General features: G+C 42.7%; 1 protein-coding gene across 1 annotated transcript in view; it reads left to right on the forward strand.

Annotated features, from left to right (window-relative positions):
- The first annotated feature begins 7,343 nt into the window (after positions 1–7,343).
- LOC105905356 (NLR family CARD domain-containing protein 3-like) overlaps positions 7,344–17,500 on the forward strand; it is a 25,515-nt gene continuing 15,358 nt past the window's right edge. The window contains exons 1-5 of the mRNA XM_042710716.1: positions 7,344–7,578; positions 10,484–10,546; positions 12,444–12,560; positions 14,696–14,812; positions 16,953–17,069. Of these exons, the coding sequence (XP_042566650.1) occupies positions 10,512–10,546; positions 12,444–12,560; positions 14,696–14,812; positions 16,953–17,069 (386 nt within the window). The 5' untranslated portion in view covers positions 7,344–7,578; positions 10,484–10,511. The remainder of the gene's footprint in view (positions 7,579–10,483; positions 10,547–12,443; positions 12,561–14,695; positions 14,813–16,952; positions 17,070–17,500) is intronic.

Raw genomic sequence — 17,500 nt, forward strand, 5'->3', positions numbered from 1 at the left:
TGATGCTATAAGAGCAGTATCTGACACTATAAGAGCAGTATCTGACGCTTGGCTATAAGAGCAGTATCTGACGCTATAAGAGCAGTATCTGACGCTTGGCTATAAAGAGCAAGTATCTGACGCTATAAGAGCAGTATCTGACGCTTGGCTATAAGAGCAGTATCTGACGCTATAAGAGCAGTATCTGATGCTATAAGAGCAGTATCTGATGCTATAAGAGCAGTATCTGATGCTATAAGAGCAGTATCTGACGCTATAAGAGCAGTATCTGATGCTATAAGAGAAGTATCTGACGCTATAAGAGCAGTATCTGATGCTATAAGAGCAGTATCTGATGCTATAAGAGCAGTATCTGACGCTATAAGAGCAGTATCTGACGCTTGGCTATAAGAGCAGTATCTGACGCTATAAGAGCAGTATCTGATGCTATAAGAGCAGTATCTGACGCTATAAGAGCAGTATCTGATACTATACGAGCAGTATCTGACGCTATAAGAGCAGTATCTGATGCTATAAGAGCAGTATCTGACACTATAAGAGCAGTATCTGATGCTATAAGAGCAGTATCTGACGCTATAAGAGCAGTATCTGACACTATAAGAGCAGTATCTGATGCTATAAGAGCAGTATCTGACGCTATAAGAGCAGTATCTGACGCTTGGCTATAAGAGCAGTATCTGATGCTATAAGAGCAGTATCTGATGCTATAAGAGCAGTATCTGACGCTATAAGAGCAGTATCTGACGCTTGGCTATAAGAGCAGTATCTGACGCTATAAGAGCAGTATATGACGCTATAAGAGCAGTATCTGATGCTATAAGAGCAGTATCTGACGCTATAAGAGCAGTATCTGATGCTATAAGAGCAGTATCTGACGCTTGGCTATAAGAGCAGTATCTGACGCTATAAGAGCAGTATCTGATGCTATAAGAGCAGTATCTGACGCTATAAGAGCAGTATCTGATGCTTGGCTATAAGAGCAGTATCTGATGCTATAAGAGCAGTATCTGATGCTATAAGAGCAGTATCTGACGCTTGGCTATAAGAGCAGTATCTGATGCTATAAGAGCAGTATCTGACACTATAAGAGCAGTATCTGATGCTATAAGAGCAGTATCTGATGCTATAAGAGCAGTATCTGATGCTTGGCTATAAGAGCAGTATCTGATGCTATAAGAGCAGTATCTGACGCTATAAGAGCAGTATCTGATGCTATAAGAGCAGTATCTGATGCTTGGCTATAAGAGCAGTATCTGACGCTATAAGAGCAGTATCTGACGCTATAAGAGCAGTATCTGACGCTTGGCTATAAGAGCAGTATCTGACGCTATAAGAGCAGTATCTGATGCTATTAGAGCAGTATCTGATGCTATAAGAGCAGTATCTGATGCTATAAGAGCAGTATCTGACGCTATAAGAGCAGTATCTGACGCTTGGCTATAAAAGCAGTATCTGACGCTATAAGAGCAGTATCTGACGCTATAAGAGCAGTATCTGATGCTATTAGAGCAGTATCTGATGCTATAAGAGCAGTATCTGATGCTATAAGAGCAGTATCTGACGCTATAAGAGCAGTATCTGACGCTTGGCTATAAGAGCAGTATCTGATGCTATAAGAGCAGTATCTGACGCTATAAGAGCAGTATCTGATGCTATAAGAGCAGTATCTGATGCTATAAGAGCAGTATCTGATGCTATAAGAGCAGTATCTGACGCTATAAGAGCAGTATCTGATGCTATAAGAGCAGTATCTGACGCTATAAGAGCAGTATCTGATGCTATAAGAGCAGTATCTGACACTATAAGAGCAGTATCTGATGCTATAAGAGCAGTATCTGACGCTATAAGAGCAGTATCTGACGCTAGGCTATAAGAGCAGTATCTGACGCTATAAGAGCAGTATCTGATGCTATAAGAGCAGTATCTGATGCTATAAGAGCAGTATCTGATGCTATAAGAGCAGTATCTGACGCTATAAGAGCAGTATCTGATGCTATAAGAGCAGTATCTGACGCTATAAGAGCAGTATCTGATGCTATAAGAGCAGTATATGATGCTATAAGAGCAGTATCTGATGCTATAAGTATCTGAGTATCTGACGCTGTAGTGGCTAAATCTTGCCAATTTGTTTGACCACTTCTTGGAGTTCCCGGCGATTGTGTCTTGACGCGTGATTTAAATAGAGTCCATGAGACGTGGATATAATGAACTTGTTTCCATTTATTTCGTACATCAAAAGTAAACCAAAGCATTAAAGTCTTTTTCACGGTCACGATTCACGCCTCCCGGTCCCGGTCACGTTCAATAATGATATGCGCAGGCCGCCGGAACTCCCCACTCTCCTTGGCCTGGCACACCCTTATCCCAACGCCAATCATTGTCTGACCTATAGGGGGCACACACTCAGAACCAATCACAACTTCCTAATTTGGGATAATTCAGTACAAATCAAATCACCAACAACAATACAGTCATAAAAACTGAAATATCCACCAAATACTCCTAAATGGCTCCTACAGACGCTATAAGAGCGGGAGGAGGAGAGAGGGAGGTGACTGATGGAGGAGGTGGAGAGGGAGGTGACTGATGGAGGAGGTGGAGAGGGAGGTGACTGTTGGAGGAGTGGAGAGGGAGGTGACTGGGAAACGCCTCTTCTTCCTGAGGAGACTGAAGAAGTTTGGCATGGACCCAGTCATCCTCACCAACTTCTACAGATGCACAATAGAGAGCATCCTGACTGGGTGCATCACAGTGTGGTATGGGAGCTGCACAGCCAAGGACCGCAAAGCCCTTTGTAGTGTGGTCAGGACTGCGGAGTTCATCATCGGCATGAAGCTCCCAGCCCTGCAGGACACCTACCACACACGATGCCTCAGGAAAGCTGGCAGGTTTCTAAAGGACTGCTACCACCCCGCTTTTAGACTTCTTACCCGGCTGCCTTCTAGAAGCGATACGTTCTTTGATGTTCCACTGCAGGTAAAGTACTCTAGCAGACATGATACCCACACCTGCACTCTGGTCAAGCACCACATGTCCTGTGTGTGTGCGTGCGTGCGTGCGTGCGTGCGTGCGTGCGTGTGTGTGTGTGTGTGTGTGTGCGCGTGTGTGTGAAGCACCACATGTCCTGTGCTGTGGAGCTGTGGAGGCTTTGTGATTGGTCGAGCTCATAGACTATTGTCAGTCTCACAGCAAGTCATGAGTACAGTTGGGTGTTTTGACCTTCATATTCACATTTATATTCATTAGAGTTTCAGATCCTTTTTTCTGTCTTGGATGAGGGATGGCAGGTCGTAGAGTTTAGGCAGCTGAACAGGTGTCCACAGGTGTCCACAGGTGAACTTGTGAGACAGTATTCCTTGGATTGCCAAGGATCAAAAGTGTCTGGGTTGAACCTGTTGTAGCCCCATAGACATTCAGCCCTCATGATCAAACACAGACGTGTCTCTACATATTCACTCATGAAGATGGGAAACTGCTTCAGGAAAATGCGTTATATTGGTTTTATCTGCGGGACAAAGCAAAGATAAAAAGAAGAAAGTAACTATTACATATTACAACACACACACACACACACACACACACACACACACACAGACACACACACACACACACACACACAGACACAACCACACACACACACACACACACACATTACAACATTTAATAGCCTACTTAGTTATCATTGATGATGTTGATCTTCAAGTTCTCATATGTCACTCATGTGATTCCAGATGTCAATTAGAATTATTTATTCAACCGAACCAAACCAGGACTTTTGCTTTATTAATAATGAAGTTCATGGTTATCATGCTAAATACACATCTGCAATTACAATATGGACAAATGTATCATCAATACCGGTCAGCTTTGTCAACTTCTGTCAGTGTGGCCTTGTCTTCTCTGTTAAAGTGTTACAGGATTGACATCACACCAAAGGAGCCTTTGATTCATGCTGTGTCACACTGTTTAAGCATAAAACAAGAACGCTCAAAAGCTCTTAAAGTGTGCAAACAGTAATTGTATGTTTTAACATGCTTCTTATGCTTGAATCAAAATTCATGTTATTTTCAAACTAGTCATCTTAGCATCACACTGCCATACCAAAAATGACCATAAGAGGGGGCAGTGCAATGAAGTGGGGGCTAATGAATCTGTTCATACTGCCCTCACCTGTATGCAGGTTAATGCAGGTTCAGCAAAACTGTGTAGATTTCCTGTGTACAATGTGCTGAAACCAACATCCAACCTACACCCAATACTGGTAGAGTAAAGCCAAAGCTCAAATCTTTTTGCAGAGCGTAAGTATAATATTCCACCTAAATAAATACTCAGCATGAATACAATAATAATGCTCTTGTTTCCAGAGGTCATTTTAATGGCTCTATTCTGTGGGTGATAATGAAACATTATCCTGGGTAAGGCAATATTTGCAAATCTTTGAGGATTCATTTCATACAAAAGAAAATGTGTTGCCTTTACAGAACAATACACGTGCCTATTATAGTCTCCATGGTCTTCCGTGGTCTTTACTGCTTTTCAGAAGACTGTCAGGCAAGGAGTGGCTATGGAGAGGGCAGTAAGGACCATGTCTTTTACTCAGTGATACCCCCACCCCTCTCAGATTGGTTGTCAGCTATAATGTGTGCAATGAAACTCTGACAGTACTGTCCCATACTGTCAATGGAGAAGTGTTGAACACAGAATTGATCTCCATGCAGCTTTTATTATGCAGGAACTCCCACCACTGCCCATGTATCTATCTGTATATCAGCACTAGCAAAGCCCACCACTGCCCATGTATCTATCTGTATATCAGCACTAGCAATGCCCACCACTGCCCATGTATCTATCTGTATATCAGCACTAGCAATGCCCACCACTGCCCATGTATCTATCTGTATATCAGCACTAGCAATGCCCACCACTGCCCATGTATCTGTCTGTATATCAGCAGCACTAGCAATGCCCACCACTGCCCATGTATCTATCTGTATATCAGCACTAGCAATGCCCACCACTGCCCATGTATCTATCTGTATATCAGCACTAGCAATGCCCACCACTGCCCATGTATCTATCTGTATATCAGCACTAGCAATGCCCACCACTGCCCATGTATCTATCTGTATATCAGCACTAGCAATGCCCACCACTGCCCATGTATCTATCTGTAAATCAGCACTAGCAATGCCCACCACTGCCCATGTATCTATCTGTATATCAGCACTAGCAATGCCCACCACTGCCCATGTATCTATCTGTATATCAGCACTAGCAATGCCCACCACTGCCCATGTATCTATCTGTATATCAGCACTAGCAATGCCCACCACTGCCCATGTATCTATCTGTATATCAGCACTAGCAATGCCCACCACTGCCCATGTATCTATCTGTATATCAGCACTAGCAATGCCCACCACTGCCCATGTATCTATCTGTAAATCAGCACTAGCAATGCCCACCACTGCCCATGTATCTATCTGTATATCAGCACTAGCAATGCCCACCACTGCCCATGTATCTATCTGTATATCAGCACTAGCAATGCCCACCACTGCCCATGTATCTATCTGTATATCAGCACTAGCAATGCCCACCACTGCCCATGTATCTATCTGTATATCAGCACTAGCAATGCTTGCTGTGTGCAACAGCTTCTTATGCACAGACTGACAGGAATGAGTTAAATTTAAAATGCAAGACTTCAACTTTGTTCTTGGACTTAGCTCAACTTTGCCCGCCATGCCAATAAAGTTTTACACCTTAGACACTCTGGGCTCCTCCTTACAGGTCTGACATAAGAGGAAGGGCAGACATAGTCAAAGTTCACTTTACAGACTCCATTTTAACCGGAGGAAGAAGATATCTACCTTTAGCTTAAATCAATTTGAAAACCTTAAGCTTGGTTATGTGTGATAGAAACATGTGAGTCTAATCTTGAGAAACATGTTCTGATGTGTGTACACATCCGTGCTGTGATTGATTTATTTCGAAAAGGTTGCTTCCCCACGGGACGTATTGCTACAAAATGGCGGCATAGTAAACAGGTGAGTTGTTCATCTATTCACACTACTATTCTACTAAAATAATATGTTGTGTTTTCAGTAGTTGTCTTATAGGCTACCTGTTTGAAAATGGTGCTTAGAATTTTAGGTGCCTACTGATTATTATTCTTGCTTACATTGTTTTAGTAGGGTCAAACTAAATGCCTTCAGGACATATTTCTGCCTTTAGAGTGGATATAGAAACAAAACTCTCCATGAAGAGAGATATTTCAAAATGTTGAATGTTATTTCTTACATCTCATTGGTGCTCATGACCCCAGGTTCTTTCATCTATGCAGTTTTATCAGACAGGTGTTTAAATGAAGGGGCAGTTTTATCAGACAGGTGTTTAAATGAAGTACGTATTTAAATATAGGGGCAATGAAACCTCTCGACATACTAAGAGGGGCAACGTAATTCAATTCAATTTTATTTACTATATAGCGCCAAAACAATACAATTCCTTTACAGAGCCCAGAGGGGGCCATCTGCATGGAGCCGGACAGGTAGAGAGGTAGAGATAGAGGGGCCATCTGCATGGGACAGATAGAGAGGTAGAGAGGTAGAGATAGAGGGGTCATCTGCATGGGACAGATAGAGAGGTAGAGATAGAGGGGTCATCTGCATGGGACAGATAGAGAGGTAGAGAGGTAGAGATAGAGGGGGCCATCTGCATGGGTCAGGTAGAGAGGTAGAGAGGTAGAGATAGAGGGGCCATCTGCATGGGACAGATAGAGAGGTAGAGAGGTAGAGATAGAGGGGGCCATCTGCATGGAGCCGGTCAGGTAGAGAGGTAGAGATAGAGGGGGTCATCTGCATGGGACAGATAGAGAGGTAGAGATAGAGGGGGCCATCTGCATGGGTCAGGTAGAGAGGTAGAGATAGAGAAAGGGGATGGGGAGCTGGCAGAAGGTAGAAATGTGATTATTTCAAGTGATTGCTGCACGATGACACTTTTGGTAAACACTCCCTAGGGTGGGACACTGCCTCATATGTTGTTGATTCTCAGAGAGAGAGAGAGAGGGGGGAGAGATAGAGAGGGAAAGAGAGAGAGGGGGGGGAGAGAGGGGGAGAATGAGAGAGAGAGGGATAGAGAGGGGGGGAGGGAGCGGGATAGAGAGAGGGAGAGAGAGAGGGAGAGAGAGAGAGTGTCTGTGTGTGTGTATGTGTGTGTGTGTGTCTGTGCATGTGTGTGTGTTCTTGGACTTTGCTCAACTTTGCCCGCCATGACTATAAAGTTTTACACCTTACACACTCTGGGCTCCTCCTTACAGGTCTGACATAAGAGGAAGGGCAGACATAGTCAAAGTTCACTTTACAGACTCCATTTTAACCGGAGGAAGAAGATATCTACCTTTAGCTTAAATCAATTTGAAAACCTTAAGCTTGGTTATGTGTGATAGAAACATGTGAGTCTAATCTTGAGAAACATGTTCTGATGTGTGTACACATCCGTGCTGTGATTGATTTATTTCGAAAAGGTTGTTTCCCCACGGGACGTACTGCTACAAAATGGCGGCATAGTAAACAGGTCAGTGATTCTTCTATTCACACTACTATTCTACTAAAATAATATGTTGTGTTTTCAGTAGTTGTGTTATAGACTACCTGTTTGAAAATTGTGCTTAGATTTTTTGGTGCCTACTGATTATTATTCTTGCTTACATTGTTTTAGTGGGGTAAAACTAAATGCCTTCAGGACATATTTCTGCCTTTAGAGTGGATATAGAAACAAAACTCTCCATGAAGAGAGATATTTCAAAATGTTGAATATTATTTCATACATCTCATTGCTGCTCATGACCCCAGGTTCGTTTATCTATGCAGTTTTATCAGACCGGTGTTTAAATGTAGTACATATTTAAATATAGGGAAAGTTTTATCAGACAGGTGTTTAAATGAAGTACGTATTTAAATATAGGGGCAATGAAACCTCTCGACTAACTAAGAGGAGCAACATAATTCAATTTAATTCAATTTTATTTATATAGCGCCAAAACAATCAAATTGTCTTAAAGCGCTTTACAGAGCTCAGAGGGGGGCCATCTGCATGGAGCCGGACAGGTAGAGAGGTAGAGATAGAGGGGGTCATCTGCATGGGCCAGGTAGAGAGGTAGAGACAGAGGGGGCCATCTGCATGGGTCAGGTAGAGAGGTAGAGATAGAGGGGGCCATCTGCATGGAGCCGGACAGGTAGAGATAGAGGGGGTCATCTGCATGGGCCAGGTAGAGAGGTAGAGATAGAGGGGGTCATCTGCATGGGCCAGGTAGAGAGGTAGAGACAGAGGGGGCCATCTGCATGGAGCCGGACAGGTAGAGATAGAGGGGGTCATCTGCATGGGCCAGGTAGAGAGGTAGAGACAGAGGGGGCCATCTGCATGGAGCCGGACAGGTAGAGATAGAGGGGGTCATCTGCATGGGCCAGGTAGAGAGGTAGAGACAGAGGGGGCCATCTGCATGGAGCCGGACAGGTAGAGATAGAGGGGGTCATCTGCATGGGACAGGTAGAGAGGTAGAGATAGAGGGGGCCATCTGCATGGGTCAGGTAGAGAGGTAGAGATAGAGGGGGCCATCTGCATGGGTCAGGTAGAGAGGTAGAGATAGAGGGGGTCATCTGCATGGGTCAGGTAGAGAGGTAGAGATAGAGAAAGGGGATGGGGAGTTGGCAGAAGGTAGAAATGTGATTATTTCAAGTGATTGCTGCACAATGACACTTTTGGTAAACACTCCCCAGGGTGGGACACTACCTCATATATTGTTGATTCTCAGAGAGAGAGAGAGAGAGAGAGAGGGGGAGAGAGAGAGAGAGATAGAGAGGGGGAGAGAGAGGGGGAGACAGAGGGAGAGAGAGAGGGAGAGAGAGAGAGGCGGGGGAGAGAGAGGGGGAGAATGAGAAAGAGAGGGAGAGAGAGAGGGAGAGAAAGAGGGAGAGGGAGAGGGAGAGGAAAAGAGAGAGAGAGTGTGTGTGTATATGTGTTCCTGGACTTTGCTCAACTTTGCCCGCCATTACGATTAAGTTTTACACCTTAGACACTCTGGGCTCCTCCTTACAGGTCTGACATAAGAGGAAGGGCAGAAATAGTCAAAGTTCACTTTACAGATTCCATTTTAACAGGAGGAAGAAGATATCTACCTTTAGCTCAACTCGAATTGGAAGCTTGGTTATGTTTGATAGAAACATGTGAGTCTAATCTTGAGAAACATGTTCTGATGTGTGTACACATCTGTGCAGTGATTGATTTATTTAGCAAAGGTTGTTTCTCAGGGGACGTACTGCTACAAAATGGCGGCATAGTAAACAGGTCAGTTAATCATCTATTCACAATACTATTCGACCCCAATAGTATGTTATGTTTTAGTGTATGCGTTTATTTGAAAAGGGACAGTGTACATTGATAAACATTTCCCAAGAAAAATGTAAATGCACCGGAATTAGCTAGGTTAGCTATTTTTCATCCGCTGTCCCTTGGCAGGGCATGACAGAGAGATACGGAAATAAAAGAAAGAAATAATGAGAAAAAATTATATAATTAAAATAAATAATAATGATAATAAAAAGATAAGCAACAGTGTGTCAAAACAGTGCAGTTAAGATAACAAATTGTAAAAACCAGACAGACAAGGTGTTAGACATAAAAAGAAGTTAGTAGTGAGTAGTGCAGTGGCCTAATTATGGTTGCCGGTTTGGTTATTTTTTTTTGGTTTGTTTTTGAACACTGAAATACTGGCGCACTCCCTTACATCAGTAGGGAAGGTATTCCAGTAATTAGAGGTGCGTACTGAGAAGACTGTCTGTCCAAACGTACTGTCTATACTGTATAACACAGTCTCCCCTGGTGACTGCCCTAGTTGCCAAGCCATTGCCATCCTTCAGCTAGTCAGTAGTTTTCAGTAGTTGTCTTATAGGCTACGTATTTGAAAATTGTGCTTAGATTTTTAGGTGCTTATTGATTATTATTCTTGCTAACATTATTTTAGTAGGGTGAAACTAAAGGACATATTTCTGCATCTGGCCAGGTAGAAAGGTAGAGATAAAAGGGGGAGGGGGGGGGGGGTTCAAAAGGGAGGGAGGATAGATTATCAGAAGCATGGCAGATGAAATCATACACGTATGCATGCTATGCTTGGACTTGAATTGATCCTTATGATGTGGGCAGTAGTCTGATCATGATGTCTTTGCCATCTGAAGTACATGCTATAGCTGTGTAGTTGATTAGCCCATTGTAACCTCTGCCTGGGCGTACCCAGATGACCAGGGTTGGTGGGTGGAGAACGTTATCTTAGAGCAATAAGGATTGTTGAATTGTCATATATCCTATTTGGTAATTTTGTTTAATTTAATTTATACTTATATTTAAAATTAATAGTATACAAATATTAATGTAATTCGTTTTTAAATACATTATTGTTTTGATTCCTTGTTTCTACTGAAGCCAGTTGTGTGTCCATGAAGAGAAGCTGAGCAATGGAAACACCAGGAGACGCTCCAGAGGGACAGAGGTAATGCATCATCTGAATTATGTGTGATGTTAAATGAAGATAATATATCCGTGTGTTTCTGTGGCTCTTGGGCTTTTTAGTGGACCTATAGGCATACTTAGGCTAATAGCTTTCTCTTAAAAGCTGCCTGTGTCCTTCAATTCTCTGTGTTCATTTCCCTTTTCATAACAGCAAGTCAGTCACTCTCCAGCACCATTTGTGAAAAATTAAGTGTGTGGGAGTCTCTTATGTATGGATGTGCTTGATGTCACTCTTTCTGTGGGGGAGAGGATACGGGTGATATGTCTGCTTGGGGGGTGGGGGGCTAAGGTGAGGGGTGTGTGTGTGTGTGTGTGTGTGTGTGTGTGTGTGTGTGTGTGTGTGTGTGTGTGTGTCTGGGGGTCAAGGTAGGAGGTTGTGGCAGGAGAGGAACGAGATATGTGAGGTGCGAATGCCAGGCAGAGGGATCTAGTTGACCGTGGCCATCTAAATGCTAATATGCTTGGCTCCAACCATCTGGTCATGGCTGTAGACAAAGGCCAGGAATCCAGTCTAATGGCTCTGGCTCCAGACCCCTGGTGTTATTCAAACTGAGGGTGGGGGTCAGGGGGTCTATTGATATCAAATCAAATCAAATCAAATCAAATCAAAATTTCATACAAGGAGGTAACACAATGCGCCTCACAGTAGGAAGGAAAGGGGGGGTTTACAAACACCGTAAAGGACTACTCAGCACGGTCATCGTCAAACTAAGAGACAGCTGCTGGGGGGGGGGGGGGTTACAGACACTTGTAAAGAGACACAGATAAGTAAATAAATAAATGTTACATAAATGTTAAATAAATACATATTACAGGTTACAAAACACTTATAAAGAGACACAGATTTTGCCAGAGATAAATAAACAGGAAATTACGTACTAACCGCACTGGCACCGTAAAGAACTGCTCAGCACAGTTATCGTCAAACTAAGAGACAGCTGCTGGGGGGTATTCTTAGGTATTCTGGCAGAGTGTTCCAAAGGTTGGGGGCATAGAAACTAAAAGCTGCTTCCCCATGTCTCTTTGTCCTGGCTTTTGGAACTGTTAGAAGTTCAGTGCCGGAGGACCTCAGGGATCTACTGGGTGTGTACCTTGAGAGCATGTCTGTTATATATTCAGGTGCATGACTATGGAGTGATTTATAGACTAGTAGGAGAACTTTGAAATCTATTCTAAAACTAACAGGTAGCCAGTGCAGTGATTTTAATACTGGTGTGATGTGCGCTCTCCGTCTTGTTTTAGTGAGAACTCGCGCTGCTGCATTCTGTATTGTTTGTAGTTGACTAATGGCTTTTTTTGGTAGACCAGACAAAAGCGAGTTACAGTAGTCTAGCCTGCTCGTGATAAACGCGTGCATCAGTCTTTCGGTGTCAGCCTGAGCGAGAAACGGTTGCACCTTAGCAATGTTTCTTAAGTGATAAAAAGATGTTTTAATTATATTTTTGATATGGGTTTCAAAATTGAGATCTGAGTCAAATATGACGCCTAGGTTTCTGGCTTGGTGCTTGGGTTAGGGTCAGGGGGTCTATTGATATGGGTTAGGGTCAGGGGGTCTATTGATATGGTCTGGTATGTGAAACCCACCAATATCTAACAGTAGTGAGAGGAGAAAACTACATTTCACACGCTCTTGCATTCCATATGGAATTGTGAGCACAGCAGCATCATTAAAACTCTGGCCAGTTCAGTTCAATGGCTGAATTCAAATATCCAAATTAAAATAAGTAGTGATGCGTCCCATGAATATTTTGTAATTGTATTTAATTTAAATTTAATTCCAACATTCAACTTCCAGCTTCCCCTTTTTAAGAATAGTAAGTCAGATTTTGTGTGTAAATGCCTCTGTAGTAAATCATGGGTGCTATTTTGTGTGATAGACACGTCCGTCGGGAGAGACCTCCATCACCTGTGCCCACTTGTATGTCCATGAAGAGTGACCGGTCAAATGACCCCCCCCTCAACTTCCAAAATGAAGATGGTACAAATGCATCAAGGCAAGTCCATGAAACAGACTCATGTCAAGGGTATGCTTAAAAAGGTATACTGTCACACAGACTAACACAAGAGTACACTAGGACGGGTGTGTTAGGAAGTCAACAAATAGTGAATTTAGAGTGTCACAACCAGATATTTGGTCAAGAAACAAAGAGTCTGTCTATAAATACTTTGTAACTGTATTTTGTTTTTTTTCAAATGTGTTTATTGATCAAACCTCAAAGCATAATACAAGCTGTATAGGGAATGACTATGGTTAACAAGCTTTGCCACTGTGCATTTAAGTAATTTAAACAAAGTCATTGTAAGTTTAAACACAAGGCATGCACTCTTTAAACACTGTGTGCAAAATTGACGATCTGAAGAATCATTTTTTTTGTTTTGTTTTTTACCACGTTGTAATCGCATTTCCCTTTTCATAACAGCAAGTCAGTCACTCTCCAGCACCATTTGTGAAAAAGTGTGTGGGAGTCTCTGATGTATGGATGTGCTTGATGTCACTCTTTCTGTGGGGGAGAGGATACGGGTGATATGTCTGCTTGGGGGGTGGGGGGCTAAGGTGAGGGGTGTGTGTGTGTGTGTGTGTGTGTGTGTGTGTGTGTGTGTGTGTGTGTCTGGGGGTCAAGGTAGGAGGTTGTGGCAGGAGAGGAACGAGATATGTGAGGTGCGAATGCCAGGCAGAGGGATCTAGTTGACCGTGGCCATCTAAATGCTAATATGCTTGGCTCCAACCATCTGGTCATGGCTGTAGACAAAGGCCAGGAATCCAGTCTAATGGCTCTGGCTCCAGACCCCTGGTGTTATTCAAACTGAGGGTGGGGGTCAGGGGGTCTATTGATATCAAATCAAATCAAATCAAATCAAATCAAAATTTCATACAAGGAGGTAACACAATGCGCCTCACAGTAGGAAGGAAAGGGGGGTTTACAAACACCGTAAAGGACTACTCAGCACGGTCATCGTCAAACTAAGAGACAGCTGCTGGGGGGGGGGGTTACAGACACTTGTAAAGAGACACAGATAAGTAAATAAATAAATGTTACATAAATGTTAAATAAATACATATTACAGGTTACAAAACACTTATAAAGAGACACAGATTTTGCCAGAGATAAATAAACAGGAAATGACGTACTAACCGCACTGGCACCGTAAAGAACTGCTCAGCACAGTTATCGTCAAACTAAGAGACAGCTGCTGGGGGGTATTCTTAGGTATTCTGGCAGAGTGTTCCAAAGGTTGGGGGCATAGAAACTAAAAGCTGCTTCCCCATGTCTCTTTGTCCTGGCTTTTGGAACTGTTAGAAGTTCAGTGCCGGAGGACCTCAGGGATCTACTGGGTGTGTACCTTGAGAGCATGTCTGTTATATATTCAGGTGCATGACTATGGAGTGATTTATAGACTAGTAGGAGATACTTTGAAATCTATTCTAAAACTAACAGGTAGCCAGTGCAGTGATTTTAATACTGGTGTGATGTGCGCTCTCCGTCTTGTTTTAGTGAGAACTCGCGCTGCTGCATTCTGTATTGTTTGTAGTTGACTAATGGCTTTTTTTGGTAGACCAGACAAAAGCGAGTTACAGTAGTCTAGCCTGCTCGTGATAAACGCGTGCATCAGTCTTTCGGTGTCAGCCTGAGCGAGAAACGGTTGCACCTTAGCAATGTTTCTTAAGTGATAAAAAGATGTTTTAATTATATTTTTGATATGGGTTTCAAAATTGAGATCTGAGTCAAATATGACGCCTAGGTTTCTGGCTTGGTGCTTGGGTTAGGGTCAGGGGGTCTATTGATATGGGTTAGGGTCAGGGGGTCTATTGATATGGTCTGGTATGTGAAACCCACCAATATCTAACAGTAGTGAGAGGAGAAAACTACATTTCACACGCTCTTGCATTCCATATGGAATTGTGAGCACAGCAGCATCATTAAAACTCTGGCCAGTTCAGTTCAATGGCTGAATTCAAATATCCAAATTAAAATAAGTAGTGATGCGTCCCATGAATATTTTGTAATTGTATTTAATTTAAATTTAATTCCAACATTCAACTTCCAGCTTCCCCTTTTTAAGAATAGTAAGTCAGATTTTGTGTGTAAATGCCTCTGTAGTAAATCATGGGTGCTATTTTGTGTGATAGACACGTCCGTCGGGAGAGACCTCCATCACCTGTGCCCACTTGTATGTCCATGAAGAGTGACCGGTCAAATGACCCCCCCCTCAACTTCCAAAATGAAGATGGTACAAATGCATCAAGGCAAGTCCATGAAACAGACTCATGTCAAGGGTATGCTTAAAAAGGTATACTGTCACACAGACTAACACAAGAGTACACTAGGACGGGTGTGTTAGGAAGTCAACAAATAGTGAATTTAGAGTGTCACAACCAGATATTTGGTCAAGAAACAAAGAGTCTGTCTATAAATACTTTGTAACTGTATTTTGTTTTTTTTCAAATGTGTTTATTGATCAAACCTCAAAGCATAATACAAGCTGTATAGGGAATGACTATGGTTAACAAGCTTTGCCACTGTGCATTTAAGTAATTTAAACAAAGTCATTGTAAGTTTAAACACAAGGCATGCACTCTTTAAACACTGTGTGCAAAATTGACGATCTGAAGAATCATTTTTTTTGTTTTGTTTTTTACCACGTTGTAATCGCATTTCCCTTTTCATAACAGCAAGTCAGTCACTCTCCAGCACCATTTGTGAAAAAGTGTGTGGGAGTCTCTGATGTATGGATGTGCTTGATGTCACTCTTTCTGTGGGGGAGAGGATACGGGTGATATGTCTGCTTGGGGGGTGGGGGGCTAAGGTGAGGGTGTGTGTGTGTGTGTGTGTGTGTGTGTGTGTGTGTGTGTGTGTGTGTGTGTCTGGGGGTCAAGGTAGGAGGTTGTGGCAGGAGAGGAACGAGATATGTGAGGTGTGAATGCCAGGCAGAGGGATCTAGTTGACCGTGGCCATCTAAATGCTAATATGCTTGGCTCCAACCATCTGGTCATGGCTGTAGACAAAGGCCAGGAATCCAGTCTAATGGCTCTGGCTCCAGACCCCTGGTGTTATTCAAACTGAGGGTGGGGGTCAGGGGGTCTATTGATATCAAATCAAATCAAATCAAATCAAATCAAAATTTCATACAAGGAGGTAACACAATGCGCCTCACAGTAGGAAGGAAAGGGGGGGTTTACAAACACCGTAAAGGACTACTCAGCACGGTCATCGTCAAACTAAGAGACAGCTGCTGGGGGGGGGGGGGTTACAGACACTTGTAAAGAGACACAGATAAGTAAATAAATAAATGTTACATAAATGTTAAATAAATACATATTACAGGTTACAAAACACTTATAAAGAGACACAGATTTTGCCAGAGATAAATAAACAGGAAATTACGTACTAACCGCACTGGCACCGTAAAGAACTGCTCAGCACAGTTATCGTCAAACTAAGAGACAGCTGCTGGGGGGTATTCTTAGGTATTCTGGCAGAGTGTTCCAAAGGTTGGGGGCATAGAAACTAAAAGCTGCTTCCCCATGTCTCTTTGTCCTGGCTTTTGGAACTGTTAGAAGTTCAGTGCCGGAGGACCTCAGGGATCTACTGGGTGTGTACCTTGAGAGCATGTCTGTTATATATTCAGGTGCATGACTATGGAGTGATTTATAGACTAGTAGGAGAACTTTGAAATCTATTCTAAAACTAACAGGTAGCCAGTGCAGTGATTTTAATACTGGTGTGATGTGCGCTCTCCGTCTTGTTTTAGTGAGAACTCGCGCTGCTGCATTCTGTATTGTTTGTAGTTGACTAATGGCTTTTTTTGGTAGACCAGACAAAAGCGAGTTACAGTAGTCTAGCCTGCTCGTGATAAACGCGTGCATCAGTCTTTCGGTGTCAGCCTGAGCGAGAAACGGTTGCACCTTAGCAATGTTTCTTAAGTGATAAAAAGATGTTTTAATTATATTTTTGATATGGGTTTCAAAATTGAGATCTGAGTCAAATATGACGCCTAGGTTTCTGGCTTGGTGCTTGGGTTAGGGTCAGGGGGTCTATTGATATGGGTTAGGGTCAGGGGGTCTATTGATATGGTCTGGTATGTGAAACCCACCAATATCTAACAGTAGTGAGAGGAGAAAACTACATTTCACACGCTCTTGCATTCCATATGGAATTGTGAGCACAGCAGCATCATTAAAACTCTGGCCAGTTCAGTTCAATGGCTGAATTCAAATATCCAAATTAAAATAAGTAGTGATGCGTCCCATGAATATTTTGTAATTGTATTTAATTTAAATTTAATTCCAACATTCAACTTCCAGCTTCCCCTTTTTAAGAATAGTAAGTCAGATTTTGTGTGTAAATGCCTCTGTAGTAAATCATGGGTGCTATTTTGTGTGATAGACACGTCCGTCGGGAGAGACCTCCATCACCTGTGCCCACTTGTATGTCCATGAAGAGTGACCGGTCAAATGACCCCCCCCTCAACTTCCAAAATGAAGATGGTACAAATGCATCAAGGCAAGTCCATGAAACAGACATGTGAAGGGTATGCTTAAAAAAGTATACTGTCACACAGACTTACACAAGGTTATAATAGGAAGGATGTGTAAGAAAGTAAAATAGTGAATTTAGAGTGTCACAACCAGATATTTGGTCAAGAAAGAATCTTTCTATAAACTTTGTAATTGTATTTAATTTAAATACCAACATTCACCTTCCAGTTTCCCCTTTTAAGAATAGTCAGTCAGATTTGAGTGTAAATGTCTCTGTAGTAAATTGTGGGTGCTTGTAAGGATTAGTCGGGATACAAACCCGGGTCTCCCGCGTAGCAGGCAGATTGCTAGGATCCACTGTGCTACGTGGAGGTGATAAACTCAGATGCACAGACAGACACAGAGAGGTTGCTTGGATTAGATCAAAAATGGTCTTTACTTGAGTCAGGCAGAAGT

Source organism: Clupea harengus, chromosome 19 (assembly GCF_900700415.2).
Source record: "Clupea harengus chromosome 19, Ch_v2.0.2, whole genome shotgun sequence".
NCBI lineage: Eukaryota > Metazoa > Chordata > Actinopteri > Clupeiformes > Clupeidae > Clupea > Clupea harengus.